The sequence below is a fragment of the Marmota monax genome, unplaced genomic scaffold, assembly GCF_021218885.2.
Source record: "Marmota monax isolate L192 unplaced genomic scaffold, Marmota_monax_Labrador192_F-V1.1 WCK01_AAM20220418_F8-fsc00004, whole genome shotgun sequence".
Classification (NCBI taxonomy): domain Eukaryota; kingdom Metazoa; phylum Chordata; class Mammalia; order Rodentia; family Sciuridae; genus Marmota; species Marmota monax.
Window position 1 is genome coordinate 13,663,293 of NW_026692881.1, and position 26,270 is coordinate 13,689,562.

Below are 26,270 nucleotides of genomic sequence, written 5' to 3' on the forward strand. Positions count from 1 at the left end.
AGGCTCTGAGCCGCAGAGCAGGAACGGGGGCCATGGCCATGGCCACGCGAGGGAGAGCTCTGCACGACTGTGCCCACCTCCAGACCACCTTGCCTCAAGGGTGCCTGGACTGTGCGCCTGTCTACCCTATCATAGAGGCCCCTGCAGCCCACGGTCACTCACTCCCTGGATGGCCAGTGCTCCTCCCCATCTCCAGGCCATGCTCCACCCAGTGGCCAGCATCTTGTCCCTCTCCAGTTTAACACTCCTTAGGGATCTTCAGATTGCCCACAGTTTAAACTCTGCTGTGATCTGGGAGACTATGTCCACCCAGCCCCAGGCCATCTTCTCAGCGGTCAGGTGTAGCTCGCCCCCACGGTGGTCAAGGGCCCCTCACATGGCTCCATTGTGTGGGAAGCCATTCTCACACGTGACTGGGCAACTCCCGGTTTGGGTCTGAGGCGTTCTGGCTAACTGTGTCGGGGCTTTCCCGGCCCTCTCCTGATGAGAGAGCCCGTCCGTGTGGGGGTATGACTGACCACTGACCCTGGGGGCCAATCACTGACCCTGACCTTGGAGTGCGGCCCCCCTCAACCTTCATTGGATGGAATTCTCCCCTGAATTTCTTGTTCCCCAATAAAAGGCTACTCCCTGGCGTGCTCTCTCTCTCTCTCCTGCTAGCCCTGAGTAATCCTTGCTGCCCTACTGGGCGGTTAGAGGTGGGAACCAGAGAGGGGAGCCGTCTAGGACCTGGTCATAGAAAAAGGTAACTGAGTCTGTGTGTTTTATTTCGATCTCGCTAGCTAACTTTTATGCCAAGAACCTCATTAATGAAACCAGTGCGCTGGTCGCATGGTGGACCATTGCACGGCCACGCCTACCCCCACCGGGAGGGCTTTCTGGACGCCCTTCCTCCTCATCTGCATCGGGAATGGCCTAGGTTCACCCTCTGAAACCCAGCCCAGATAAAAACAGCCGAAAACAAGCCTTAACAGACTAGGCCAGTCAGGAGAGAAACCAAAACAGCCTGGGTAATGCTCATGGAGTAGGCTCACCTTATGAGTAAGCAAGAACACCTAAGAAACATTCCATTTCTGCCTGCCAAATTGAAAAATTATCAAAAACACAGTAATAATAATAATAATGATGCCAGAGTTGCTGGGAGTGTGGGTGAGAGGCCACTATCACACACAGCGGCACACAATGGCCGGGGACCTCCCCGGTATGTGTGGTGAGTGCACAGGTCTCCAACAGGCCTCTCTCCCCTGCCACTGGCTGGTCCACTCTGAGGACTCCACCAAAGGGAATCCTCAATACCACGGTGGGCACAGACAGTGTGCTGAAGACATTGATCACAGCCTTGCTCGAAATAAAGACGTCAGAAACAGCCTAAATCACCAGCGATGATACAATATATAGTCATCCAAATTGATGTTGTAAAAGAAAATTTATCTGCGTCTAATAGAAGAAAAAGTAGGCCCTAATCTCCATCATGTGGGATTAGGCCCCAACTTCCTTAATAAGACTCCTATAGTGCAAGAATTAAAACCAAGAATCAATAAATGGATGAAATCAAACTAAAAAGTTTTTTTCTCAGCAAAAGGAACAATCTGTGAGGTGAACAGAGAGACTACATCCTGGGAGCAAATCTTTACCCCTCACACATCAGATAGAGCACTAATCTCTAGGATATATAAAGAACTCAAAAAGCTAAGCACCAAAAAATAATAATAACAATAATCCAATCAATAAATGGGCCAAGGACCTGAACAGACACTTCTCAGACGAGGATATACAATCAATCAACAAATATATGAAAAAATGCTCATCATCTCTAGCAATCAGAGAAATGCAAATTAAAACTACTCTAAGATTTCATCTCACTCCAGTCAGAATGGCAGCTATTATGAAGACAAATAACAATAAGTGTTGGTGAGGATGTAGGGAAAAAGGCACACTCATACATTGCTGTGGGACTGCAAATTGGTGCAGCCAATATGGAAAGCTGTATGGAGATATCTTGGAAATCTGGGTTGGAACCACCATTTGACCCAGCTATCCCTCTCCTCAGACTATACCCAAAGGACTTAAAAACAGCATCTACAGGGACACAGCCACATCAACGTTTATAGCAGCACAATTCACAATAGCTAAACTGTGGAGCCAACCTAAGTGACCTTCAGTGGATGAATGGATAAAAAATAAATGTGGCACATATACACAATGGAATATTACTCAGCAATAGAAGAGAATAAAATCATGACATTTACAGGTAAATGGATGGCGTTGGAGAAAATAGTGCTAAGTGAAGTTAGCCAATCCCAAAAAATCAAATGCCAAATGTTTTCTCTGATATAAGGAGGCTGACTCATACTGGGGTAAGCAGGGGGAACATAGGATGAATAGATGAATTCTATATAGGGAAGAGGGGAGGGAGGGAAAGGGAGGAGGCAGGGGATTAGCAAGGATGGTGGAATATGATGGACATCATTATCCAAAGTACATGTATGAAGACACGAATTGGGTGTCAACCTACTTTATATACAAACAGAGACATGAAAAATTGTGGTATATATGTGTAATAAGAATTATAATGCAAAAAAAACCCAAGTACATGTATGAAGAAAAAAAATAAAAATAAAAAAATAAGTAATTCAAAAAAAAAAAAGAAAAAGAAAATTTAATGATAGGTAAAGGTGCCCACATTATGTTAAAGGAAAAGATTATTAGATAAAATTTATTGTAGGGTTTCCTTAAAAGTGTATTTCAATTACACAAAATGTAATTCATCATTACAGAACAGCATGTGCCCATAGCAAATGATATTGCAAGATATACTTGGAAATTGGCTAAGAGGGCAGATCTTATCTCAGGTGTTCTTATCATACTAGTGATAATAATGATGAAGATGGTGGAGGTAAACTTTTGGTGAGAACTGATATGTTTATGACATAGACTGTGGAGATGGTTCCACAGATGAGCTATATTTCCACGTATGTACGTATGTGCATATGAATGTGGGTGCAGGCACGTAAAAGACCAGAAGGATAGTTGTTAATACCAATGATTAACAGCAGTCATTTAGGGTCAGTGGTGAGGTCATGGGCACTTCTTTGCTATGTCTGCACTGTCCCTCGTGTGATTTTTATAGCCTCGGTCCTGGCTGTGGGCACCCTCTTTCAAAAAACAGTAGGTAAATATAAGAAGGGAGGAGGCAGCCAGACGGGAACAGCCCGGAAAGATGGCCAGGCTGTACGCTCAAATGAAAGAATCAAGCTGCAAAACACAGTGCCTAATCAAATCCCCTTTTTGTAAAACAAACAAATGAAGATCCACAGGGAGTCCTGCCGCACGTTCATTTACCTTCCACCAGTGCAATGATACACGCTCAGAAGACAAATCCACACCCTGCTGCAGAGCTGGGATTTCAGCCCGAGCGGGTGGCTTGCCAGAGCCGCGTTTTCCAATACTGTGGTCACGAGGCACACGTAGTCATTTCAGTTTAAATGAATTGAAATTAAATAAGGGCTCCACAGCCATGTGGAGAGTGGACAGTGTAGACACAGAACAGTCCCATCACTGTGGAAAGGCCGGCAGGGCAGGCAACCTGTCTGCTGGACACTAAACATCCACAGGGTCACCTGAAGAGCACGGTCACTGGCTGGAAAGGGGCTCCCTGCAGCTTCACAGAGTGCTCATGACCCTGGAGCCACTGAGCTCCTGGGCTCTGGCTGGCTCTGAGAATCCCAGGGACGGTGCACCACCCTGTCCTTCTAGCTCCACCAAGTCACCTGGCAAGGTCCCCTCACAGCTGTCCAGTCCCTCTGGCCTGTAGTTGTGCTGTATTCCTGTAGCCTGACCCCAGAGCAATGCAGGGGGACCTCAGGAGGGCCCCTTCTTTCCATCCCTTCACCAGGCATCACACTTGCCCCAGGGATCAAGAGAATGGGCCTGTCCACCGAGTCACCCAAGTGGGATTGCCTGCCCTCATGCAGGGTCCTCAGCTGTCCTGCAGCGGGGCCTGGGGAAGGCCATCTCCCGCCTTCTCGGGCTTTCCCTTTAGTGCATGCCCACCCCGTGGTTGGGCTTTGTGGCCCTGCTGTGCACACTCACAGCGTCCGCAAGCCATCCAGACCCCGGAACATGCCGCTGCGGATGGACTCCAGCTGGTTGGCGGTTAGGTGCAGCTCGCTCACGGAGGCTGCGCCCTCGAAGGCCCCATCTTCAATTTCGGACACCTTGTTGTTGCTCAGGTTGCTGGGAGAGGAGGCGGGGGATGAGAGGAGAATTTCAAATTACCAGCACCCAGGAGCCCCTCCCTTCCTGCACTCAACACCCCATGTCCCCCTGAGAAGCTCCCCCCTCCCCAGCCTTCTCCCTCCCCATCCCAGGCCAGCATCCTAATGGGCACCTTCCCACCAACAAGCGACTCACATTTTCTTCAGATGAGTAAGTTTTTTAAACATCCCAGTGGCCTCCAGGATGGAAATCTCATTGTTGTTCAATCGTCTGCAAGAGGCAGGTACATGCCAATAAATAAATGGTGGGTATTAAGGCACCTTCTGCCCTGGGACGCAGACCAAGGGGACTCCCTGATGAATGTATCTGCCAAGGCCAATGGTTCTCATCTCAAAGGAAGGCTGGGCCTGGTACTGGGGGAGAGGTGAACGGGCATATTTTTAACATTAAAAATGTCATGAAAATTTGCATACACAAAGGACAGAGACACGCAGGCGTCCAAGCACGTGATACTTATCTACACAAATTCATGTTTTTAGATAGAGAAAAATAATAAAGGATGTTAAGCCCCGACTTCAACTCACAGAATCATGTCCCTGAAGGTAGACAAAAGCATCACTGAAGAAAGCCACCCCTAGTTCAGGATGGTGGCCCTCCCTGGTGTCAGAGACTGCTTCGAGGGGGTTGTGAGGCAGAAGCAGTGGGCAATTGGGGTGAAGGCTGTGGTTCATGTCTCCTGTGGTCCCCCAAACACAGCTGGACAGGGGAAAGCCTGGAGTGGGCCTGGGGGTCAACGGGCGCTCAGGTGGGGGAGGGGTGCAGGGTGGGGCCCTCACAGCTCAGCCGTGGACTGGGGGATGCGCTCTGGGATCTTGGAGAGCTTCAAGCTGGAGCACTCCACCACACTGGCCTCGCAGCGGCACTTGTGGGGACAGGCGACATCACTGCTGCACTCGCTGTTCAGCTGGTAATCCTCCGTGCCTATGGCGAGAAGGAGAGCTGGGCAGAGGGCAGGCTCCAAGCAGCATGGCCAACCCAGGGCCTTCCAAGTCCCCCATTTGGCCCACTCACAGCCACTGCCCCTCCAGGCTGGCCCCCACTCCTACCTGGAATGAAGTACTGTTCTTTGGCTGGGGAGAGAAGCAGAGAAATGTCATGATGGAGGAGCAGCCAGGCCTGGCCCCATGTCCCACCTGGCTGAAGGTACCCCAGGAATGCAGCTGGTACCTGGTATGGGGGCCTGAGTCCACCTGCCCAGCCCCTGATGCAGAAGCCTTACTCCAGAGCCCTCGTGTTCCTTGCCTAGGTCAGTGCTGAGGAGCACATCCAATGAGACCTCTCACTTGCAATGAATAGTGGGGACTGCGCCGACCTTGCTGTAGCTGCCCCAAAGTCTGAGGAGGCTCTTAGCTCACTGCAAAACCTCCCGGGCCTCCTGACTATCTTTCAAGGATCGAGTGCAGTGTGAAGAAGAGCTGGCCTGGGAGTAGAGGGACTGGGCCTCCCTCTGGGCCTTCTGCCAGCCCCACTTCTCCTAGGGCTCAGTACAATGAAGAGGGGATGAACCAACATTGAACCTAGGACACAGGGTGGGGCCTGCGCCCTCTAGCCTGACTCCAAAGTGCCCAAGGACACCCTCTTTGGAGCCACTCAGGAATCATCATGGGGTCCCTGAGCAGTCTGAAGACAGACCAGCAGGCAGTTACCTGAGCACCGGAACTTCTTGCTCTTGATCTGCCCAATGCGCTTGTTGGCTAGGCGCCGGGGGCTGGCGCAACGGGCTCCGCTCGTCTCGATGGGATTCGTGCGCAGGAAGTCCGCCAGCCACTTGAGGTTACAGTCACAGATGAAGGGGTTCTGGGCCAGATGCCTGTCCAAAGCGGATCAGATTGGCCATCAGAGACCAGAACTGCAAACCTGTGCCCACCTCTACCTGCATGGGGCCTGGCTGCCTGCTGGGGCCAAGGTGGCTGCTCATGGCCAGAAGACCAGGGCCGGTCCTGGAGTATGTGAGAGTGGGTTGACCCCAGGGTGCACCCTGCCACCCATGGATAAGGCCTCTGGGTGCATCACAGGAAGGAAGGGGCTGCTGAGCTTCCTGCGTCCCTCCACGCCTCACTCTGTTCCTCCTCTTCCAGCCCACCCTTCCCTCTCTCTGCCCTGGGACACTTCACAAGCATGAGTGGAGGGAGGAGGGACTCAGAGACTGGACAGAACACCCTTGTTCATTCACAAACGAGGCCTAGAAAAGGTGACGGAACTCAGGAACATCGATGCCACCTCAGGCCATGGCCTTCGGACCTCCCCAGCAGCCACGGGCCCTGGCCGTTCCTTCTCCTACAGACTTGGGCAGCAGCAGTCCGTCTTCCATAGCCATTCTCCAAGAGGGGGCCGTGACTGAGATGGCAAGGCTGGGCCTGCTGGAGCCCGCATGCTGCACCCAGAGTCACTATCCCCAACCAGGCCACAGGGTCAAGGCCTCTCCTTGGAAAGCTTACAGGCTATTTCTCCACACAAGGAAAACTCAGAAAACATTACCGAGTAGCTGCTTTCTGGGGGATCTCTGGGGCCACCTTGCCTGGCTGCCTGTGTTACCAGCAGGTGCAGATGGTGATGTGGGGAACAGCTGACAGATGATGGGCTGTGACCAACATGGTGTTCCCATTTGTGGGCCCTGATTGCCCCCAGCAGGCTCAGGCCAGCCACACCTGAACCAGTGCAGCAGCAGCTCTGCCCACCTGCATCTGGGCCACCACCACACGGGCATACCCTGCTCATGGCTGTCCCAGTGGAGACAGGGAAACCAGTCCTGGCTACCATACCTGAGAGGTCATGAGTGACAGGGCAGGGCCAGCTCTGAGGCACTCGCCATGCTGTGGCCACTTCTCCTTCATCTCAGAGCACCCTTCAGGTCATCTCACGTGTTGGCCTCAGCCCAGCCCCCGCCAGCTGCTGCAGAACTCTCCAAGTTAAGGAGAACTCTGGTCCAGCATCTGTGTCCAGCCCAGCTCAGAAGCTGGCCACTCTCTTGTCTGACCCTCTCCTCCCAGGCTCTGCCTTCTGGCCCCTGCTTTGGAAGTTGGCCTCCCCCAGCCCCGGCTTCTCTCATTTTCCTGTCCAAATCTGGCTCCTCTCAGTTCCACCAGGTGAGCCAGGGCCTTCCCATCTTTTCTGCATCCAGCTCAACTTTTATTCCTTATTTGAAATTGCCAATTTGCAGAGAAGATGAGTTTGCTGACTTCCGGGGTAGAGTATGTAGCTAGTACCAGCATTTGGGGACAGCTTAGGACCCTCCCCAGCTGCCCGACCACATCTGTTTGTGCTTAGCGCTCCAGTCTCTGCTGAGCTAACTGCTCCCCTTTGTCACAATAATGGCAGAAAACCAAGTCAATCCTGTTGTTTCCACATACATTCAAACGGCCCAGGGGTGTGGTACAGGACGCATCCTTTTAAGAGCATTTGGGTCAAAAGCAAGCTATAAAACTCACCCCCCCAACACACACACCCACAGGGACAAGTGGCTGCTGTATAAACCTAAGCATTTGATACAAATTAGAAATTTGAATAGCAACCAAGTAGAGAGGGTGGGAAGAGCAAAGGCCCAGGAGGAAGAAGAACAATCTTGGCACAGGATAACCCCAAATCTGCCACCCAGGTGGCCACCACTGTGGGAACATTTCTGACGGTGGAAGGAAGGGAAGAGGTTCTCTGACTTTCTTGGAATAGGCTTTAGGGAGCTACAGCTAGAAATCTTTGGGTGCAAATGCTGTATATCATTAATCATTGAAAAAATGCAAATTAAGAACCTCAATGAGATACCACAGATTGGGATGGTTATAATAAAAGAGACTTTTTTGTTTTGTTTTGTTTTGTTAAAGGCAAGCAACATAATGCTGGTGAAATCGTGAAGACCCCGGTCCCTTGGGATACACCGCTGGTGTTAAATGCTGCAGTCACTGTGGGAACGCCTGAACTTTCCTTGTCAGACATAAATTTACCCTGTGAGCCAGCAACTCCCAAAGAAACCAGAACACTTGTCCACCCAGAGATCTATAAGCAGATATTCACAGAAGCATTATTCATCCTGGCCCCAAAGCAGAAAAGATCCAAGGGTTTATCAGCTGGAGTAGATAAACAAAATGTGGACTATCAGATATAATGGAAAAAAATTGGGGCAATTAAAAAGGACACAGTAACGAGACACGCTACACATCGGTGAACCTCAGAAACACGACACCAAGGGAAAGATGCCAGTCACAGACGACGGTGGGTGCATGATTCTATTTGATGAACCAGCCAGAAAGGGCAATCTACAGAGTGGAGCATAGAAGAGGGGTCTCCTGGGGCCGGGGCTAGAAGTGGGGATCAATTGCAAATGCGTACAAGGGACTGAGGGAGGAGCCGTGGAAATGTTCTAAAATTGGATAACTCTGGGGGTTGACTATAAAGGTCGCTGAACTGTGCATCTAGAACAGGTGGGCTTTCTATGTGTAAGCTACATATAAATAAGGCTGGGTTGTTTGGTTTTGTCTTGTTTTGAGTTTGAGAAGCGGGTCTCACTGAGCTGCCTAGGCTGGCCTGGGACTCCTGGGCTCCAGAGACCCATCCGCCTCAGCCTCCCCCGTAGCTGGGACTACAGGTGTGCACTGGGACGCCCAGCGGATATTTTAAAAAGCTGACAAATCTCTTGGGACAAGTAAAACTGTAGCAAAATTAATATCAATATCATGACACAAAGTACTTGGTCACAAACCTTGGAGCTGTGGACAAATCTAGCAGGATTTGATGAATTTAAGGCTCAGGTGTGATAAAACAAGACTCAAGTCAAGGAGTTGGGGGGCAGTCCAAGGTTGAGGAGAATGTCTGTCTGTTCCTTGGATTAGTATTTCTTGTATTCTTGTTCCAAATTGTACTTCGGTTGATAATTTATAAAAGGGCCTCATGAGGTTCAGTTTTGCTTCACAGCCTTAAACAACGAGGTCTGTTGCTGCAGAGGAAGGGTGACCGAGGGAGCTGGCTGATTTCTGAGTGATGATGAAGAGGTGCTGGAGACCAAATCTCTGTGAGCTATTCTGGGACCTTAGTGACTGACATAATCTCTCCCTGCCTCAGTTTTCTTACAAGTAAAATCAAGGGCAATAGACCCTACTTCACAAGGGTCGTTTTAAGTGTTGAACTAAATAACATGCAAAGAGCTATAGTTGCCTGTTTGAGTCCCTCTGTCCCATCCCTTATCTCTGCAGTTTTCCTGTGTGTGGGTTCGTGGTCTTTAAATCTCCTTAGCACATTTCTCTCAGACATTCCACCATCTGCTCAAAACAACCCTCCTTGCTGGTGTCCCCCTGTGACCTTTAATTTCACATACCTGGTAAGGTCTCCCATGAGGCCCCAGATTCCTCTCTCTGGCTATAACTGAATTAGCAGGACTCAGGCTACAGGTGAGTGTGAGGGCTATCATGAGTTTGTCCCTGTGGCTGACATCCCATTGATGTCCAGAGTCCCCAGGAAGAGGCTCTGTGCCCTCTCCTCAATCAATCTGGAACCTCTCCCGGCGCCCATGCAGATGTTATTTGATGGGGTGCACCACCCAGCAGGGATGACAACAGTGAAGGCCGTGGTGACATTAAGAATCAGTGCCCACAAAATGCTCACACAACGTGGCTCAGGCTCAGCACACCCTGCCAGCCAGAGGCTCAGGACCAAAGGGGCAGCAGGAAGGAGAACCCTTAAGTATTGGGTTAACCATGCAGCAGACGAGAAGCTGCCCCATGCAGAAGTATTCCAGCTAAAAGTGTAGGGCTCTTTCTTGAAGCCTAACCACACAGCATCACCAAACGGAGAAGGAACGTGAGGATCCAATCACGCCATTCTCAGGGTCCCTGGTGAATTATTGGGCATTGAGATCAATGACTGTTTTTATATTACAGAAAGAAGCATGAGATAAGAACAAAGGAGAGGCAGACAAGGTTGGGAAAATGGGGGCCAGTTCAAAAGGACTTAGATGGGAGGGGGGGCATGAGAAGAAACCTAAAATCTATAACAGGGGAAGGATACCCCCACTCCCTCAGGCACCAGCTCTGGACCCCCTCCTTGCTGGAGGAATCTCTCTCTCTCTCTCTCTCTCTCTCTCTCTCTCTCTCTCTCTCTCTCTCTCTTCTATCCCGGTGTTTCTTGGGTGTTAATCTTCAACACAGGGGGAACGAGGACCTGATCCTAATTTTTAAGACTGGATTCAGCAACAGGCATCTCGTGCCTCCTGATCAGAGTGCACAATCCCTCCTAGGAAATCCTCTTGCCAGAAAACCAATCACTGATCGACTAAACCTGAACTTGACTAAACATAGGTCTTCCATCTGGCAGAACATAGGCCACTCTGTCTCAATATGGTCAGCCAAGTCCAGACTGGGGAACTCGACAGAACCCAGCACACAGTATCTTCAACAAATAAACTGCAAGGAAAAAAGGAGAATGAGCCCAGCCTGTTCACACTCCTGTAATCCCAGTGGCTCAGGAGACTGAGGCAGGAGGATGACAAGTTCAAATCCAGCCTCAGCAACTTAGCGAAGCTGTAAGTAACGTAGGGAGACTCCCTCTCTAAATAAAACATAAAAAGGGATGGATGTGGCTCAGTAGTTAAACACCCTGAGGTTCAATCCCTAGGAACCCTCTGAGGGGGGCGGGGCGGAGAGGGAGAGAGAGGGAGGGATATGAAGAGGATATCTATTGACAAAAAAAAAAATGACCTAAAGGACATGTCCACCAGTAACAGCAGATTGTGTTGCACAGGTCTTATTTAAATCTGGATTCCATTGAACTACCAAAAGTTGTATAATATAAATGAGACCCAGGAAGTCCAAACACTAATTAGATATTTGATGATATTAAGAAATTGCTTTTCGATGTGATACTAATATTGGGCTTTTGCTTTGCTTTGTTTTGATTCTGTGTGTGTGATGCTGGGGAGGGAACCAGGGGCCGGTGCATGCTAGGCAAGGACTCTGCCGCTGAGTGACAGCCCCAGGCCTGGGGTTACTTTTGAAGAACCCTCTCTTTCAGTGATAGGGATGAAGTCTTCAAAGAGTAACTTTACGTAGGATTTGCTTCAAAATAGTTTGGGTGTCATGGAAGTGGGGAGGCACCGCTAAAACAAGACCGGCCAGGAATTACAGCTGGGTGATGAACACTGAGGGTTCACTCTGTGTTAGGGTTTGGATGGGAGGTGTCCCACGAAAGCTCACGTGCGAGACAATGCAAGAAGGTTCAGAGGAGAAATGAATGGGCTGTGAGGGTCTTAACCCCATCAGTGAATTAGTCCTGGGACAGGGATTAACTGAGTGGTACCTGAGTGGTGGGTTGTGGCTGGAGGAGGTGGGCGTTGGGACATGTCTTTGGGGTCTATGTTTGTATCTGGCAAGTGGAGTCTCCCTCTGCTTCCTGGTTTCCTATGAGCTGCTTCCCTCGGCCACGCTCTTCCACCATGATATTCAGCCTCACCCAGAGCCTCGAGGAATGGAGCCGGCCTTCCATGGACTAAGAGCTCTGAAACCATGAGCCCTCAAATAAGCTTTTCTTTCTCTACCAATGTGCTGGTAGGATCTTTTAGTCACAGCAGAGAAATAGCCAACTAAAACACTCTGCTACTTTTAATATGCTCGTCATTTTCCACAACGAAGAATCACAACAAACGGCTCGATTTGTTGCTCTCTAATTTTTAATCCATAATCATCACTGTTTTTTACTATATTTCATCTGGTTTGACATTTCCGATTGTAAGCTGCACTATTATTTTGTGAACTATCGAAAAAGAACAAAATTCTGCCCATTAAATGCTATGCTATCCACTGTAACAGGCACCCACCTCCAGAGCTATTAATGTGGAAACAGGTCTTAGAATCCGTGGGGCTACATTACTATCCTGATCGTTATTTAACTGTAGCTGGCATTTAGCAAACATTCACCATGAGCTCCCTATAAACATCTTGAATCTCACAACAACTCTATGAAGTTGATGTCCTCATTTTATGGGGAAATAAAATTGAGGCACAGAGAAGCTAATTCACTTGCCCAGGGCCACACTGAGGAATAGCTGGGATTAGGACCTGCAGCTGTCTAACCAGGAGCCTGGGTCCTTCCTCTGTTGGAGGCCACCCCAGGTGGGGAGGAAGCTATCTGTACCTGGAAGCTGTAACCCCCACACGTCTCCGGGCTGGGGCCTTCTTGCTGAGAGGCCTGCAGGGAGGGAGACAAGGAGGAGGGCGGGAGGGTGCTCACAGTGTCTGGATGGCCCGCAGGGAGGTGAAGGTGCCCTTGGCCAGGCTCTGGATCTTGTTGTCGTACAGGGAGAGCAGCGAGAGGTTCTGCAGGTCCTGGAAGGCGTCCGGCCGGATGCAGTTGATCTTGTTGGCGTTCAGGAGCCTGAAGGCAGAGTCAGAGCCTGGGTGAGTGAGAGGCCGAGATGGACCGTCCTGGCACCTTCCTTGGCCCTGGGCATGCGTGATCTGGGGGAGTGGCCCCTGCTGCCCGGGAGCCGACAAGTCTGACTGCATTCTTACACCCGGGACCCTGCCATCCTTGGCTCTTCTCCCGTTCAAGGACCTGCTAGAGGTGCCTCGAGAGATTCCAGGAGACCACAGGACAAGGCTCCAACCCGAAGGCATTTGGGGGCACACAGCCCTGTCCCCAGCCACTGCGTGCCCCAGGATTGTAGGCCTCTGGCTCTGATGTCCTGTGAGCAGTTCTGAACAGGCCTCTAAGTCCCATCCCTGTCTGGCCTCTGCCGAGCCCTGTAGCCTTTCAGCCCTCCTGGGCCACCTGTCAGTTGAGCTCCTGTTTCAAGTGCCCCAAAGAGACTAAAAAGAGCAGTCTGGGGGGCCGGAGCAACATGGGCTTTCCCTGGGCCCCACCCAAGTCCTTACAGGAGCTGTAGGGTGTACAGGCCTCCAAACACGCCGCGGGGCAGGTCTGTGATCTTGTTTCCATAGAGGACCCTGGAGAGAGGCAGCAGAGAGGGAGGGTTAGAGCAGAGGGCATAGCTCTGCAGGCCTCCCAGGGCCCACCTTCACCAGGCACAGTGCCCACAGCCTAGAGTGCACATTTGCTATGGGAACTTGCCAGCAGATGGCAGTAAAGTGTCTTCCAAAAGCGTCACCTGTTTCCAGTTTGCTCAAAGGTACCCTCTGGGCTGGAAGGGGCTGTGATCCCCAGGGGCAGCCCTGTCCCCCTGCCCCCATATACAGGGCCCCACAGAAGCCTTCAAAAGGGGCCCTTCCGGGGAAACTCGTGGGAAATTAACCTGGTCCAGGATTCAAAAGGAGACTGTAGGACAAGAGGAAGCCCCACAGGCAGGACTGATTAGCATATTTTCAGAGAACTACAGAGAGAAAAAATAGAATGCAGACAGCACATGCAGTGCAAAACCCAGCTGGTGGGCACTGCAAGTGTGTGTGTGTGTGTGTGTGTGTGTGTATTGGTATTTGCAAAGTTTTCTGAACTGAGCATGAATGAATTCCATGTATAATCAGGGCGGGCAAAAGCAAACGTTAAAAAAAAATGTAGGCAAAGATATGTTCTGGCAGACAGTGAGAAAGACAAGGGAAAAAACATCAAAGGACTTTGGGGGTGTTTTATTCCCAATGTCCTGGTCACCCCCACAAGCCACCCTGTTTTTACACATTCAGAGTAAAAACTATTTGCTATCTCTTCGAATGTGGCTTCAAGACTCTTCCTGGGGGAGGGCACAGCAGGAGCAAAGGCCCTGTGGTGGGATCCAGGATGGATCACATAGAGCTGAAAAGGCCGGTGTGGCTTGAGTGGGGGGAAACAAATGGGCAGCAGCGTGGACTTCACCCAGCCAGCACCAGGAAAATCTCTGAGACATGATCAGATTCTCATTTCAGACACATCCCTCGAGCTGTTGTGTGGAGAGTGGAGTGGAGGGAAAGCAGGTGACAAGGTCAGGCCTGGCCAAGGTGGCACAGATGAGTATAGGATCTGTCTGCATGATCTCAGCACGCAAGCTCCCATATGGCAGGGAAGCAGCTGTGGCCAGGTACCCATGAGCAACCAAAACCCACTGAAGTGGGTTACTGTCACCTTTTATCCTTTCAGACTGTATGATCTGATGTAAGAGAATTGTATTCATTTCTCAGAGGAAAAGCTCCACGTGGTGGCAGGCCACCTCCAGGATCTGATCTTCGTGACAGTGATCTATCATCAGGTTGTCATGCCCAGCTGTGTAGGTTACACACTGCACAACCTCAGAGGCATCATTCACAATTGGCCTCTCTACACCCTGGACTCTGCTCCAAGGGAAGAGGGCGGCATGCACAGCAGACCAAGAGCTGGCAGCCTCTTTGTACTGTCCAAGGGGCAGGGGGCCTCCATTCTGCTGTACTCACCAGACCTCTAATCTATGCCACCATGTGTCCAGAGCGCAGGTGGAAACACCCAGTCCTAAAAGTGACAAATGGCTCCTCCCCATGGGGAGCTCCCCTGGCTGTAGTGTGATCTCTCTATGGACAAAGTGCCTTGGGCCTCAGAGAGTCAGGGACCTGGTGACCCTCGGGGTGGGAACAAGCCTCCCTGGGAAGTCAGTGATGGAGGACGTTTGTAGATTGACTTGCCCTAGAGGGGCCTCACCCACATCTTGGGGTCAAGGACCTTTGGGATGAAAGACAGCCAGGGGTGGCAGGTGTCTCTACTGGACCTGGTGGTCACTGTTCCTGTGAGGGACACGGGAAGGCTCAGCAGCCTTCTAAGGGGAGGAGGGACCAAGTTCACTGCCACAAAGAAATCTGGGGAGATATCCACCCCAACGGGCAGAGCATCCCGGTCGGTCGTCAGGGGCAACGGCCTCCCTGGCTTTCCACGCCCTCAGCTCTGGGTGGCCTCTTCCTCCTGCGCAGCGGAGGGTCCTCCCGCTCTACAAACCTGGACTTTGCAGCCAGAGGGAGCCCCGCTGGGGCCAGGGTGGGCGGGGCTGTGGGAGGGACACGTGGCCCTGCTCCTCCCAGCGCGCACAGGAGGGGCCCTGGCCACACGCTGGACCACCCAGGGCGCCTCTGGGGCTACTCACAGCGAGTTCAAGGAGCGGAGGCCCTGGAAGGCGTCGGGCGCGATCTCTGCGATCTGGTTGTTGCTCAGGTCTCTGCAAGGCGAGCGGAGAGGGCAGCTGACCCCTGCGCGCCACCAGCCTCCCAGATTCCCTGGGAGGGCAATCCCCCCCCCCCCCCATCGAACCCCGGGACACTCTTGTTCTGTGCAGTCTGAGTGTTGCGCCCGAGGGGGGCACTGCCTCCCGGGAAGCCACCGACGCCATCGACGTCCTGGCCAGGTCTCATCCCTAACTGCTCCTGTCGGGGCCCACGCTGAAATGGGGGGACGACCCACTCAGGCCTCAGACAACCCTGCCAGGCAGGAGGGCCATGCCATCTCCGTGTCTCAGACCACAGACTCTTGCCCTGCCCTGGTCGGGGGACTCACATCCTGCGCAGCTTTCTGTAGGGAGAGAAGGCTCCCGGGGGGATGGACTTGATGCCATTGAGCTCCAGACGGCTGCAGAGAACGCAAGAGCACAGGGAAGGTGAGGCCCAGGTCGCCGGGCCTCAGCTGCCCTCTGCTGGGCTCACCCAGCCACACCAGCCTCTGCCTCAGCCCCCTGCACCCTTCCGTGGTCCATCTCCCCAGGCTTCCCTGGCAGAAAGGGGCTCACAGTGATGCTAATACTAAACGCATTCTGGCAGACCGGCCAGCGATGCTGGACAGATGGACCACCCCTCCCCAACCCTCTGGAGGCCCCCAGCCTTGGGCAGAGAGCTCAGTCCTGCGGAGGCACACTGTGTCTCCCCATCTGCCACTCCAGCGCCTCAGGGCAAGCCCTGGGCCGGCCCCTGCTGGTGTCCCTTACTCACATCTCGGTCATGGTCTCCGGCAGGTTGGCGGGGATGGCCGTGAGGCCTTTGCCACGACAGTCCACGATGCCATTGCTGCAGGCGCACATGGCGGGGCAGGAGCCGGAGGAGAGGGTGCAGGAGGGCACGCGCCCCGCCTCCCCCTGGCCTGCAGAAACAGGGGGCTGTGACCTCAGGTGGCCTGCATCAGCGTCCCCTCCCCAGACCCAGACCAGCGGGTAGGACAGGGGTGTGCAGTGGCAGTTTCTGTGGATGAGGATGGACCAGGAGAGGTTGCCAAGGGCGCAGGAGGTAAGAGATCCCCAACTTGGATGTGACTCTGGGCGCTGGTCACCCAGCAGGTACTGGTCAGATGTTTGCTGAATTCAACCAAAATGAGCTGCACAGAGTGTGACTCGTCCCCTGGGAGATCTGGGCGCAGACAGCTGAAGCTTCAGTTTCTAATCTGTACCACTTAACACCTCTGAGTTCCCACGGCCCACACAGGAGCGGGACAACCACGTGCACCAAGCGTTCACGCTGCACCGTGTGCTACAGTGAGTGCGGCCACACAGCCTTCCTGCACAGCCCTGCTCGGCCCTGCGAGGAGCGAGGAGCGTGTTGTTGCCATTGTACAGGTGAGGAAACCGAGTCCTCAGCATTCATCAACTAGTTGACATTTACTCAACTGAACTAATAGATAGTGAAGCCAGGACCAAGCCCAGTGTCTGATGTAAAGAGCCCACACTTCAAAAAAGTGCAGTCATTACTAACATAAAGTGCACCACCTTCAGCATGCACCTGGTAGAACTACCGCCCAGACATGGAACATGTCCATCGCCCAGGAGGGTCCCTCCTGCCCTTTCCCCACAGCAACTCCTATTCTGATGCCTGTCACCACAGGTTTTGTTCTGCTTGTCTGTGAATTTCACATCAATGAAATATTACTGTGGATTCTTTTTTGTGTATGGCTTTTTCACCCAACATAAAATCTTTGAGATTTAATGTTGTTGAGTGTCAATAATTCTTTTTTGTTGCCGAGTAGTACTCCGTTATATGGGCATATCATAATTAGTGAACCCACTGTCTTCTGGAGGCTAAGCCAGGCAGTGTCCTGTTGGTGGAAATTTACATTGTCTTCAGCTTTGGGCTGTTGCAAAAATAAGCTGTCATGAATATTCTCTGGTGTTTTGTGCAGAACAAGTGCACAACCCTAGCAGTGGAGTAGCAGGGCCGTGGGGTAGACACATGTGGAACTTTCACGGATTCTGCTACACAGTTCTGCCAGGTGGCTGAGCAACCTTTTAGCACCTCATACTTTTCCTGGCTAACCCACAGGGTGGGCACAGGACCAAATGGGACAAGGCTATAAGGAGCCAGGGCAAATTATGACAGTATTCTCCTCAGGAACGTGGCTGCCAGGGTGCACGGATTCCAGGGGAGGAAACATGTCCAAAGAAATGCAGGAGCCAAGGTGTTCCAACACAGAGAGAGGCTGCATTCCAAGATAAAGCTGCCCACGTTATCTAGTCCCAGTCGCCAAAAGTACGGCAGCTGCTCAGAGGTGCGTCTCCGGCCTGGCTCCTCTCACCCAGCACACACCTGTGTGCACACTCACAAGCACACACCCACTCTCCCACACTCCCACCCACACTCTCCTGTGCACACATACCCTTCCTTTTACACACACTCTCTCCCTTGCACACACACACTCACACTCACGGCAGTGTTACAGTCTGGTCCTAGGTGTCTCCAGTGCTCAGAGGAGGTGTCACCTGAGGCTCCCCCAGGCCCAGCAGATGCTTTCCCTCAGCACTCGGGAGGCGGGCCGGCCCAGAGCCCCCAGGTGTGGGAGAAACAGTCCCCTCACTCCATTCCCAGTGTGAGGACACGGGCAGAAACACGTCACCCTGTTTGTTCCACGAGCTCACGGAGTTTGCCATCTATCTGGGGACCTCATCCGGGGTCAGAGAAGGCTCCCCAGGCTCTGTGGGGTGAGGAGGGGCCGCAGGCCACAGGAGGGAAGGGTGCAGCCGACAGGGGAGAAGCTCGAGAAGGCAGGGGCGGGAGGCCCCAGCAGAAGGGAGAGGCGGACACAGGGCTGGGGGCAGTGAGTGGGGGCCTGAGGCCAGGGAGGGGAGGCTGACCCCACCAGGGCCTTGCGGGCTGAGGGCAGCTCTGGAGGGCCATGAGTACACACAGCAGGGACCGCCCAGGCTGCGGGCTCTTCCAGGCCTTCTGCAGCATGGAGTCCAAGTGGCCAGGGAGGGAGGGGCAAGAGGAAGAGGAGGGGCACAGGCATGGGATCACCTCGCCTGGCACCAAGGCTCAGGGCGAATTTTAAGACCTGCCAGGGCAGCAGGGGGAGGTGGGGGAGGAGGGGGTAGGGGGCAGGGGCGTGGGTGAGGGACAGGAGGGGATGAGGTACAGCAGCGAGTGGACTCAGGAAGTAAGGGTTGGGACAGGGGAGGAGTGAGGGGAGGAGGAAGGCGGGGAAGGAAGGGAGGAGGGAAGACAAGAGAGATGACAGGAGGGAAGAGATGGGGCCCAGGGGACGCGTGGTCCAGAGGGTGAGGGGTGGAGGACGGGCAGCGTCAACGCACGGTCACAGGTGGTCACAGGAGAAAATGGAGGTGGGTCGGGGGAAGCAGCGTCAGGGACAAGCAGTGGTGACTGAGGCCCGCAGGCCGTGGTGGCCGGTGCTAATAAATGGGAGGGAACTGAGGTGGCTGCAGGAGGAGGCAGTGGGTGGGGCAGGAGGTGACGGGCAGCTGAGGGCCTGGGCAGGGCCCGCACCCACCTGAGCAGCTGAACTCACTCTTCTGGACCTCGGCCACGTTGAGGCCACGCAGGCTGGCGGGGCCCGAGCACTGGGTGAAGAGCCCGATGGTCGGCCGCTGCCTCAGCCACTGCGAGAGCCAGGCCAGGTGGCAGTCACAGAACAGGTGGTTGGAGTGCAGGCGGCTGCGGGAGGACAGGGTGGCTCACAACCTCCAACGCCACGGAACAGTGGGAACTCCGACCCCAGGCAGGAGGCTGGGCCCTGCTGGAGGCTGAGCCCGCTGGCGGCTGGGCCTTGCTGCTCAGTCTCCACCCGCGGGCAGCTCAGCTCCAGCCTGTAGCTCACCCACAGCCACAGGAAGTCCATGGTGGCTCCCGCGCCTTCCCTCCAACTGCTCTGGACACACCTGAAGCTGGAGTGTGCCCAGCGAATCTGATTCACGTCCCTGAGCTCCCAGGGATCCGCCTCCCAATCACCCAGCTCATTTTCCAACACATAACTAGTCACTGACTTTCCCGGAAAACTCAACTGTAAATGACGCTGGGAGCTGCAACTTCAGACCCCCTCCTCCTGCTGAGACCCCCGTGAGCAGCTCCTGGGCTGGCCTCGGTGCAGAGAACAGCCCACCCGCTGGGGCCACCCTGGCCTCCTCCCCACAGCCTGCCCCGCACGTCGGCCCACACGGGGACCCTGCACACCCGGCTGCCCCCGGCTAACTCACAAGGTCCGCAGCTTGGGCATGTGATTGAAGCTGGACACGGGAATGGTGGTGATGTTGTTGTTGTTCAGGGTCCTAAAGAGACAAACCAGAGTCACTCGGCATCTGCCCATTACCTGGGGCAGGGCCTTTCTGCTAATGAATGGGAGGCTCTCCCATCAGGTCCCATGGTCCACCTTCATGGAGGACCAGCACTGGGCTGGCCAGAGGGTTATACCAGAGAGCACAAGACATGGACCCTCCAGGGGGAACCCCCTGAGCTGGGACAGTGACTGGGGGATGCACCATGCAGTCCAGCTCTGGGAGGACAGGGAGACAGATGGGGGGGGGGGTCTGGAACTCATGTGTCCCAGACGGGGTTGGTTGGAAGCAAGGGCCAAGGTTGAGACCCAGAGGGAAAAGGGGCAGGCATTCCAGGTCCCTGGCGGACACTCCAGAGACACCGCAGTTACAGGTCTTTGCCCCAGGGGCTGTGTCCTCCCACCCTGGGGCCAGGGGGTTCCAGGAGAGAGGGTCTCCTGCCTCCTGCACCCCCAGCTCCACACCCAGGTGTACTTACAGCACCTCCAGCCCCCGCAGGGCCCGGAAGGCCCCTTCCTCGATGCAGCTGATGTGGTTCTTGTCCAGCTGTCTGTGAAGCAAAGGAGGGTTGTGGGGGGGGGCACACGGCCTAGAACAGGGGTGTCCCAACCTTTCGACCCAGCACTCCAAGAGGCAGGACCCCAACATTTGACAGACATGTCAATCCAAATTGTAAACATTAATAAAAGCTGGATTTCTTTTTATTTTCACTTAGGACAACAAGTAGAAATCAAAGTTATATCCCTCTCCTCAACCTTGCAGCCCTTCCTCAAATTTTGGAAACCACTTAGAGGGTGCTGACAGCTGAAAAATGAGAGAGAGTAACACAGAAGCAGGGGGCAGCCAGAGCTGGCAGCAGATTTCCACGGGAGCCAAGGACACTGAGTAGCCGTGGCTACCTGGGGAGCTGCTTTCAGAGCAGTACTTTGAGCCCTGCGGGAATGAGTGCAGTGATCAATTATTAATGTCTGCCACAGGCATGGGAGGGGTGCTTGTGACAAGCATGACAAGCACCTTGGGGAGGAGGTTAGCCTGGACCAGAATAATTTGAATAATAAGCCTGTAATCCCAGCTACTCAAGAGGCTGAGGCAGGAGGCTCACGAGTTCCAGGCTAGACTAGATCCTTAGTGAGACCCTCAGTGACTTAGCAAGACCCTGTCTCAAAATAAAAAATAAAAAGGGCCATGGATGTGGCTCAGTGGTAGAGCACCCCTGGAGTCCTCCTCCAGCACTGCAAAAATACTAAAGAGCATGATAAACAGTTACATTTAAGTAGCACTTGACAAAGTGTATGCATCTCTGTATCTCATCTAAATCTCAGAACATGCCTGTGAGTCAGGCTTATTATCCCCATTTATTTCCAGAACAATATACAGCGGCTCATGCAGTTAACAGGACTGCAGTAAACGCCGTGTGACTGGAGATTCCAGCCCAGTTCTCCCAGTCGGAGGATGAGGAGGACACTGGAGGGCCCAGACCAAGAACATGGCCTCGTAACCCAGTGTTCGTGACTCTGCAACACTCAACGTCCCCCTCTGTACGTGCCCTTGGCTGTCACAGAGAATCACCCGAGGGAGGGGCAGGTGCTGCTTGTTTCCACCAAACCCAGACTGTTCTAGAAGACCATGCTGGCACCAGCCATCTCAGAGCCCAGGTTGGCTCCTCGATACCCTGGACCTCAGGGCCCAGGGCTATCACCACAGGACACTGCCGGGGGTGGGGTGGCCCCAGCCCCTGCGCCCTTCTCCCTCCAGGTCTGTACTCACAGATTCTTGAGGTCTGTAGCTCCGCGGAAAGCCTTCCTGGGGATGGCCTGGAGGGCGTTCTCGCTCAGGTCCCTGGGGACGAAGCAAGGCGGGAAAAACACTGGTCAGGAAGAGAGTCTTCTAGAACATCGCCGTGAGCCAGGGAGGCCGGGGGCCAGACACCCGGCTGGGACGGGGCCTGGCACACAGTGGCCACTCAGCAAGGACTTTTTGAATGGATGATGGAGCCAGAGAGAGGCACCCTGTCCTGAAGGGAGCTCTGTCCCCAGCTACCTCCCTTCTCTGGGCAGATGGAGGAGCCCGGGGCAGCTGTGATCGGCCCTGTCAGACCCCATGGTCCAGGGCTGGAAAGGATCCAGAAAGGGGGTTTCTCCGTGGCACTCCACCAGGCCCCCTGTCCCTGGAGGGACACAGCCTTTAATTACCTGACCCGCCCTGGGCACCCCCCTGGCTTATGCTTGCTGTACTGGGAGGAAACTGAAGCCAGGGAGACGGGTAGCCCACCAGTGCTGCCCCGCCCCGGCTCAAACCCCAAAGCCCCCGCTCTTGGGGACTGCAGGCAGCAGGGTACCAAGGGAGCCTGGGCCCAGTGGGGACAGGGACACACAGGGACATGGCCTTAAGGTCCCACTGCCCACTTCCCACTGGCCCAGGGGCTGTCCCCAGGTCGGAGAGCAGGGCTCGCTGAGGATGCCCTCACTCCCCACCTGTCAGCGTCCTTGTGCGAGGGGGGACAGCGCTCCTAGAGCTGCAGAGCAGCTTCCAGAGGCTTCCCCCAGCTTTCCTAGCAGGACCCCGCCTCTGGCACCAGCCCCCGCCTCTCCACGCCTCTCCCCACAGTCCACTGGCACCCACAGACGTTTACAACGGGCTAGTCCAGGCCAGCCCTTCCTTCCAGCGAGTGTGCCCCTCCACACTCAAGAGGAGCCACCTCACCAGACCCTCCAACTGTGTGAACAAACAATCCCCATTCCCATTTTATAAAGGAGGAAAGGGATGCTCAGAGAAGTTAAGCAGTTTTTTCAAGGCAACCCAGCTGGCAGGCGGTGGTCCCAGCATTTGAACTCGGGCATTCAGGCCCCAGAGCTTGGCTTGCACAGCTGCTCTGGGAGCAGGGACTGTTGTCCCACCCATTTGGCAGAGGAGGGAACTGAGTTCCAGGACAATCAGTAACCTGCCCAAGGTTGGCCACTGTCCCAGATACACCGTCCTGGTCCTTAAGGTGGATGACCAAAGGCTGGAGTCCTGATGTGGGACCCAATGCTGGTCATTCTGCACATCTAACCCTGGGCTTTGACCAGTCCTTCCTTCTGGTCACTGAAGGTGAGAACACCCCTCCAGCCCCCATCCCAGAAGCTGCCCCCTGAGCTATGGGACCTCCCGGGTCCTGAGGCAGCAGGACAGACCTCTGGTTGGCCCTCCAGCTGTCTGCTAGGAATCTGCAAGCCGCTGCGCCTCTGCCCAAGCCCCAGCCTCCTTGTATACACGAGGGGGAAGTAAGAGCCCTGCAAGTGACGGCCACCCCAACCTCACACATGATGACGGCACCATCACCTGTCCCTCCCTCCCTCAGTTGCCCGGCCATCTCCTCCCCAGAGCTGAGCCTTCAGAAAATGGCCTGGCCATGTGAGATCTTACCACCTTCGGCACCCGGGTCCTGTCCCCTCTCTCCTTGAGGACACGCCTGTCTCTCCCTAAAACTGTGCCACCACTTCTGGACAGTCTCGCAGCCCTGAGCCGGGACTGTGTGACCCTTCACTCAGCAGCCGCTGTCTCCCAGCCTGTCTCCCCAGGACTGTCTCCACCGTCCTGTCCTTCTCCTGACACCACAGCCCATACCTGGTGCTCTGTCTTGGCCCTCTGCATGTGTCTTGGGTCCCCTGTGCCATCTGTCGAGGAGACGATCTCCGAACTCCACGAGGTTGGGCAGCCCCCAGTGAAGGTGAATTCTCAGGAATCCACCAGGCCCTCTGTCCCCGCCTGTTCCTTCTTGTCACCTATTCCTCCCTTTCCTAGAAAGAGTGCCCTGGCCGCACCCAGCCCTTCTGCTGGTCGGCACCAGGTGGCTCTCGGCTCTCGGCCCGTGACCTGTTCTTTCCATCTTCTTCAAAGACGCTGGCCCGGGCCCAGTGACATGGCAGGTAAATTGCTAGATTTGGAGCAAGGGAGTGCAGGCCACAAAGGTGCCAAAGACCCTGCCTGCATGCGGGGTGGGTGTCTCGGGGCCGCGAGAGTTCCTCCGTTCCTGGGGTCCAAGGCAGACGCGGGACAGACCCACCCTGGCACGGTGCCCACCTATGGCACCAGTGAGAGTGCTGGGCCTGCAGGCGCAGAGGTATCCTGGGCCCTGAGCCCTCACACCCAGGAGAGGGCAGAGACGGGTCTGTACCTTCACTAGGCAAATGTGTATCAAGAGCTGGTGACCTCTGGGGACACCCCTGAAACCTGCTTTCCTGGAGGCTTCCCTGAAACCTGCTTTCCTGGAGGCTTCCCTGAAACCTGCTTTCCTGGAGGCTTCCCGGCTGCTTGCAACAATCTCTGGAAGAGCAGTTTTTCCAGAGATGTGAGCAAGTGACTCCACTGAAGCAGATCCTGGAAAGTTGAAGTTTGCAGACATAAGTTGGAAATGAGGGAACAGCACCCGAAGCAGTGGGAACAGCATGTGCAAAGGCAGGAGGCAGGAAGGAATAGGCAGACGGGGGCCCTCGCGCAGTGTGGTGTGGCTGATGTGTGCATATTGGAGGCTGTGGTGGTTTTCAAACATGTTCACAATTCGTTGACATTCTTCCTTCCAAAAGATGGAGCTTAATTCCTCTCCTCTTGAGTGAGGGAAGGGGTTAGTAACTCATTGCTGAAGAATCAAATAGTGGAAAATGCCAAGACCAGGTCACAGCAGCCAGGGCCGCCCCTCACTCTGTCTTGGGCCACCCTTCCTAGGAGAGGCCAGCTTCCAGGACACTCCAAGGGCACTCTGGCCACCCTGTGCAGAGGCCACATGGACAAGAGTCAAGGCCTCCTCACTGTAGCGGACACCAGCTTGTCAGTCACATGAGTGACCCTGGGAGCACATCTCCTGCCTCACTCGAGGGCCCAGACGGTCACTCCCACGGCCTCCTGCCTGGGAGTTCATGAAAACCCCAAGCCAGCACCCCAGCCACCAACAGAGGAGACAGTGACCGTTCTTGTAAGCCATTGCGTTTTGAGGTGACTGATACCCAGCAATTGATGACCAGTCCGGGGTCCCCAGGGGATGACTGTGGGCAGTGACATCAAGAGCCTGGAGGAGGCAGGGGCGTGCGGAGACAGGGTGTCTGTGAGCCGAAGCAGCACGGGGTCTGCTGTGTCACTCCTTCTTTGGGGTCTCGGTCTCTACCTTGGCCAAATGCACAGGCCGGACCACACAGGCTCTGAGCCTTCCCCGCCCCGCGGGCCCGCCCATGCCAACTACCCAGCAAGACACGCTGCTGGGGTCCCATGTTGTGTCCTCCCTAGGTTCCAGGTTGGAGCCTGGGCCTGCAGCGCTGGAGTCAGGAGGCGGGGCCTTGGGGAGGGGTTGAGGCCAGGACAGCAGAGCCTCCGCACTGGGATCAGTGTCCTTCTAAAAAGAAGCCTGAGCGCTGCCCTGCCCCGTCACTCTGGGAGGACACAGTGGGAAGACGACATCTGAGAATCACACAGCAGGCCCCCACCACACCCGGAACCTTCTTGCACTTTGATGATGGACTTCCACACCCACAACTGTCAGAGATAAATTCCTGATGTTTCTCAGCCACTGTCTGGTATTTTGTTACAGCAGCTTGAACAGACTAAGACACACATCCAGTGAGGTGCCGGAAATTCAGGGAGGGGGTGAGGAAGGTTGCTGACAGCCAGCGTCTAGGGGTCTGGGAGGAAGGAGAGGGACAGAGCCGCCAGCACCTTTTACCCGCAGAGACATGGGAGGGCCTGGTGAGGGCAAGTGGGGACAGTGCCCAGGAGGCCTCTCCAGTGTCAGGAGGGTGGGGTACCGGGGAGGCAGGGCCTCCAGCGGGACCCTCGTCTCAGCCCCCTTGGGCCAAGCCAGGCCGGCACTCATGTCCATTATTCCATTTAATCCACCCCACAACTCCACGAGGAAGGGTTTTTATTGTGTATTGATTGGTTTATAGATCGAGACCAAACCTTGTTCCAGAAGGGCTCTGCGGACGGCTGGTAGGGATTTACAGAACAGCGAGAGTGGGAGTGAAAAATGGGGGAGAGGAGAAAAATCAATGGCGGGCACTCAGAGCCCAGGCACCACGTGACCACGCGCCTGCCAGCTGGGGAAGAGCGGGGGCGCTGAACTTTCTGAGAGCCAATGTGAAAGGGGAACCGGTCCATCAAGTGTCCCCAACGCATGTACAGTGAAGAGGATCGGCTTCTCCAGGGTACAGCCGCTGGGCACTCCCATGAGACAAGAATTTTCCCAGGGGTCCCTGTGAAAAATGAGTGTGTCCTGATCGATAACACGAGATCCTTATAATAAATGGGCTTCCAATGTCTGTTCCTTATAATAGCACTGCATCAGAGTACAATCCAGGGGAGCCATTCTGTAAGGACACACCAGGAGCCAGGTGGGGAAGGGAAGGAAGGCAGGGGCAGATGGAGGCTCAGGATATCTGTGCAGGTCACGCAGGCCTGACGGAGCCCAGGGTGTCCAGGGAATGTGGACCATGCAGGGCTAGACCACAGAGAGGGCTGTAGCCTGGTGGCCTTGGGGACATTGCTCTGGGGCCCAGAAGCTCACAGAGGAAAGACGCAATCTGCAGGCAGCAGGCAGGATGGAACACCAACAGCC

At 54.4% G+C, this 26,270-nt stretch overlaps 1 protein-coding gene across 1 annotated transcript in view; it reads right to left on the reverse strand.

Annotated features, from left to right (window-relative positions):
* Slit1 (slit guidance ligand 1) overlaps window positions 1-26,270 on the reverse strand; it is a 157,158-nt gene that overhangs the window by 36,290 nt on the left and 94,598 nt on the right. The window contains exons 5-18 of the mRNA XM_058581181.1: window positions 21,455-21,526; window positions 20,166-20,237; window positions 19,610-19,681; window positions 18,907-19,070; window positions 16,128-16,275; window positions 15,700-15,771; window positions 15,293-15,364; window positions 13,134-13,205; window positions 12,490-12,633; window positions 5,925-6,088; window positions 5,325-5,348; window positions 5,055-5,199; window positions 4,414-4,488; window positions 4,093-4,236 (exon numbers count right to left, since the gene is read on the reverse strand). Coding sequence (XP_058437164.1) covers window positions 4,093-4,236; window positions 4,414-4,488; window positions 5,055-5,199; window positions 5,325-5,348; window positions 5,925-6,088; window positions 12,490-12,633; window positions 13,134-13,205; window positions 15,293-15,364; window positions 15,700-15,771; window positions 16,128-16,275; window positions 18,907-19,070; window positions 19,610-19,681; window positions 20,166-20,237; window positions 21,455-21,526 — 1,440 coding nt within the window. The remainder of the gene's footprint in view (window positions 1-4,092; window positions 4,237-4,413; window positions 4,489-5,054; window positions 5,200-5,324; window positions 5,349-5,924; window positions 6,089-12,489; window positions 12,634-13,133; window positions 13,206-15,292; window positions 15,365-15,699; window positions 15,772-16,127; window positions 16,276-18,906; window positions 19,071-19,609; window positions 19,682-20,165; window positions 20,238-21,454; window positions 21,527-26,270) is intronic.